Here is a 4994-nt window from a genome sequence, read left to right on the forward strand (position 1 = left end):
TTCTTAAAACGGAAGCAAACGAAACAGGGAGGGAAAAAAGTATTTGATCCCCTGCTGATTTTGTACATTTGCCCACTGACAAAGACATGATCAGTCTATAATTTTAATGGTAGGTTTATTTGAACAGTGAGAGACAGAATAACAACAAAAAAATCCAGAAAAACGCATGTCAGAAATGTTATAAATTGATTTGCATTTTAATGAGGGAAATAAGTATTTGACCCCTCTGCAAAACATGACTTAGTACTTGGTGGCAAAACCCTTGTTGGCAATCACAGAGGTCAGATGTTTCTTGTAGTTGGCCACCAGGTTTGCACACATCTCAGGAAGGATTTTGTCCCACTCCTCTTTGCAGATCTTCTCCAAGTCATTAAGGTTTCGAGGCTGACGTTTGGCAACTCGAACCTTCAGCTCCCTCCACAGATTTTCTATGGGATTAAGGTCTGCAGACTGGCTAGGCCACTCCAGGACCTTAATGTGCTTCTTCTTGAGCCACTCCTTTGTTGCCTTGGCCGTGTGTTTTGGGCCATTGTCATGCTGGAATACCCATCCACGACCCATTTTCAATGTCCTGGCTGAGGGAAGGAGGTTCTCACCCAAGATTTGACAGTAAATGGCGCCGTCCATCGTCCCTTTGATGCGGTGAAGTTGTCCTGTCCCCTTAGCAGAAAAACACCCCCAAAGCATAATGTTTCCACCTCCATGTTTGACAGTGGGGATGGTGTTCTTGGGGTCATAGGCAGCATTCCTCCTCCTCCAAACACGGCGAGTTGAGTTGAAGCCAAAGAACTCGATTTTGGTCTCATCTGACCACAACACTTTCACCCAGTTCTCCTCTGAATCATTCAGATGTTCATTGGCAAACTTCAGACGGGCCTGTATATGTGCTTTCTTGAGCAGCGGGACCTTGCGGGCGCTGCAGGATTTCAGTCCTTCACAGCATAGTGTGTTACCAATTGTTTTCTTGGTGACTATGGTCCCAGCTGCCTTGAGATCATTGACAAGATCCTCCCGTGTAGTTCTGGGCTGATTCCTCACCGTTCTCATGATCATTGCAACTCCACGAGGTGAGATCTTGCATGGAGCCCCAGGCCGAGATTGACTGTTATTGCGAATAATCGCACCAACTGTTGTCACCTTCTCACCAAGCTGCTTGGCGATGGTTTTGTAGCCCATTCCAGCCTTGTGTAGGTCTACAATCTTGACCCTGACATCCTTGAAGAGCTCTTTGGTCTTGGCCATAGTGGAGAGTTTGGAATCTGATTGATTGATTGCTTCTGTGGACAGGTGTCTTTTATACAGGTAACAAACTGAGATTAGGAGCACTCCCTTTAAGAGTGTGCTCCTAATCTCAGCTCGTTACCTCTATAAAAGACACCTGGGAGCCAGAAATCTTTCTGATTGAGAGGGGGTCAAATACTTATTTCCCTCATTAAAATGCAAATCAATTTATAACATTTTTGACATGCGTTTTTCTGGATTTTTTTGTTGTTATTGTCTCTCACTGTTCAAATAAACCTACCATTAAAATTATAGACTGATCATTTCTTTGTCAGTGGGCAAACGTACAAAATCAGCAGGGGATCAAATACTTTTTTCCCCTCACTGTACCGGAATTTCTCCAATAGCAATGCGTATTAAAAGACATTCCGCCTAATGATTACATCCCAGGAAACTGTCAATAGTTCCATCTGTGGCTGGTGTAGAGCATGTCCAGACACAGGTGTCCCCTTAATGATAAACCAAGCCAGTTCTGGAGGCACAGACAAGCCTGGTCCTGAGTGTGAACGCATGAATGAGTAACAAAGTGATAACGCTCCATTCATATAAACCTCTAGGCCGTTCATGCCAACTAGACCTGAAAGGATCAGATGGTGTAATTGTCCTGCCCTGCCCTATGGTTAGGAGCTGTTTTTTTTGCCAAATACTATCCAATCCTTTCAGATCAACACATGGATTTAAGAGTGGGGGGGGCAGTGTAGTTGACAGGTTCCCTTGGCTGACAAAAGGAATAGATCATTTACAATGTGCTACAGGTGCAAAGTGGAGTGTTGATTAGGAACTGAAATGTAAATTGAACCGACCACAGCAAGAGACGATCTAAATTCATAAAGGTTTATTGTAAAAGTGACAAACTGTACAAGTATCTATATATGCACAACATTCATTTAAAAAGTTACTTTTAAATGCTTACTATGCTTCAAATAGCTTACAAACTAAATCCTTCCTCTGTCTAGAACAGTAAGCACTGGTGAGCTGCTCAACAGCTCGGTAGGAAGAGAGGATGCTACAGAGGGCTGAGAGCATAACGCTACCTGGCAGTGATAGACGTTAACATGACGCCAACCAACCACCTCACAACTTATTCACAAAGGCAAACTACGGGTGGGGGAATAACAGAACACTTAAAAAATAAAAAAATCACAATAGTGATCAATATTAAAATCGTAACCCCTTTTTGATCATGTTAATAGTATAAGCCATTTTAGATTTTTTATTTTACTTAAGGCTACTGGGAGCCAAGAGGTGTGAAATTAGTTTTTGCTATTTGTTGAGAGATTGACGAACTCCAGTTTCTCTGAACACTGACTATTGCACAAAAGGATCAAGAAAGTTTGGCAGCTCTTCAACAGGAAAGTCAGACATTTTGTCTTGAGTCTGATTTCAGGGCACAGGTAGGTGAAGTGGTCCCGTAAGATTACAAACCAGCAGTGAACTGCATTATACAGAAATATAAAAAGTTATTGGAGATGTATAGGTAACTGAACAAATACTTGACTCTCCAGTTATACGATTGCTTTAGTTTACAGTTGTGAGAAGTGGCGTGAAGTATTATTACACCATGAGATACTAGCATCAGAATCCCAGAGTAGTTTTTTTACACTTAAAGCCCAGGCTTGAGTGTAGTGTGCTAATACCACAGGACAGAAGCACACTACATACTGAGAGTCCCAGCAGTGCAAAGAGAGCCTATGGGCTGGTAGTCAAACAATACTAAAAAGTGCTACCCAATGTTCTAACAAATACCAGGTGCTTTTAGAATACTCAAATGTAATTAAATAAGTCATGTGAAGTTAATTTAATAAGGGGGAAAATGCTATGAAATGAAAATACAAAAAGGATCACTGTGGGTGGTTGATGGCCTTCACGTCGACGCTGTTTGGCGTCGCCAGTCGCGGTAGTGCCTGGTCCCACACTAGCTCGAGACAGTCATCAGGTAGTTAGTCGGTGGGCTAGTGCGGCCACCAATCAGAAATTGATTCTTGCAGTTGTGTGTGGGGTCAGGGCTAGGAGCTGCTGCGGGCGCTAGGGACTCTGCCTCATAAAGGACACAGATGGAGCCATCCTCCCCGATGCGGTAAGAGACCTCATAAGGGTCCACCCAGAGTGTCAGCTCCCGGGGAAGGAGGGCAAAGAGCTGATCACTAGTAAGTCCAATCCGACCAGCGGCCCTGCCAATGATTGGGTCCATTTCATGATTCATTCTGATGCAGCGGTAGCCGGAGCCCTTCTGTGGTCTGTCGGGGAACCAGTGGTTCTGGTAGTGTTCTGTGAAGAGAACACATGTTCATCAGACAGGTGCACGAAATTAGAACAGTCAACGTATTGCTTTGAAAACAAAGCCCCAGACAGAATAAAACTTAACAGCTGATTCCTGCAATAGACAAGTCAAGCTTTTTTGAATGAGCGTGAATTACTGATATGGGATATTACTACCTACCAACTTTTGCCGTCAACGCTTGCATACCCAAATAGTTATGCTCGAGAATAGACAGTTGGTCGATCCATTCATTGGGCCTAGTTACTAACGTTACTGGTTTCGTCTCGAGACAAGCTTACCTAGGCTAACGAGAATTTGCTGCCTTGCAAAGACAGTGAAGCCATTCGACAAAACAGTATCAAAAAACTACATTTAAGCAACACGTTCGCGTTGTACTTCACCAAAATAGGTAGATAATTTGGCTGAAATGAAGTATCAAATCAAACGTCGATAAAAATAAGCTAGAAAGCGAACAATGTTCAGTTGAATAGACAAAGGCTAGCTAATGTTAGCTAGGTTACCGTTAGTCAACTAGCAAACAGTTTGTATAGGCATCCATTTCGACATGAACTTTAGTACCTCGCAAAGCTCTTTTTTTTTTATTTTGATAGGAAATGTCTAACCAAATTACCTGATAATGACTGTTGGAGACAATCTCTGAAATCATGGAGTTGGTGTTCGCTCAGGAAGCCTCTTGTTCTCAATAGCCTGGAAACAAAAGTCGCTGCGGCCGTTACTTCGGGGCCTATTTCACCTCTAGATGAGTATACTTGGTTCATTTTGCCCGCAAAATAGTTATTTTAGCTCGTAGAAAATAAAATACGTTTCTTTCGACAGGAATGCAGTGTAAAACCGAGGTAACGTAAACTAACGTTGGATAGGTAGCTAGCTAAAATAGCTATGCGGGCCTCACTCAAGTCCTGGGCGAATCCTTCAGTAAATGAAATCTTCAACTCAGAAGCAGTAATATCAACGCAACAAGTTGGCTCTAGCCAACGTAACAATCAGCATTCTTTATCCACAATAATGGTTCGATTGGAAGTCGACGTTTGATGATGTGGCCTCTCGAATCCCACTTCCAAGTTCTCTTTGTGCTTACATTACAGCTTGTGGCCTCTTTTTATCAAGGGTGATGTCACTTAATTGCCCTTTTTGAGTGATTGGCATTTTAACCAATGAAATTCACAGAGAAAGCGCACACACCGCGCGATGTGATTGGTTCACATCGTGGAAAACAATCCAAGAGCGTGGTGGGATGTAACATACAAATAGCGTTCCGGCCAACACCAAATACAGAAACTGACGTCAAACCCTGCTCTAAAAGTATTTGTGACGACAGTTCAATAAATAAAAAAAACACCTCTTACCGTAAGTTTCAAACGAGAACATTTATGTTTTTCTCGTCTATGGTTTTTCCACTACATTTAACTACCGTCTTTAACAACCATTGACA

General features: G+C 42.6%; 1 protein-coding gene across 1 annotated transcript; it reads right to left on the reverse strand.

The window, feature by feature from the left end:
* Positions 1-2101: 2101 nt before the first annotated feature.
* On the reverse strand, positions 2102-4639 carry LOC121575414 (protein BTG2-like). Its single transcript, XM_041888510.2, has 2 exons — positions 4173-4639; positions 2102-3549 (listed from the first exon to the last, which is right to left on the reverse strand). The coding sequence occupies exons 1-2, from the start codon at positions 4318-4320 to the stop codon at positions 3197-3199; spliced, it is 501 nt and encodes a 166-aa protein (XP_041744444.1). The 5' UTR covers positions 4321-4639; the 3' UTR covers positions 2102-3196.
* Between the last annotated feature and the right edge of the window lie 355 nt (positions 4640-4994).

The sequence above is a fragment of the Coregonus clupeaformis genome, chromosome 10, assembly GCF_020615455.1.
Source record: "Coregonus clupeaformis isolate EN_2021a chromosome 10, ASM2061545v1, whole genome shotgun sequence".
Classification (NCBI taxonomy): Eukaryota; Metazoa; Chordata; class Actinopteri; order Salmoniformes; family Salmonidae; genus Coregonus; species Coregonus clupeaformis.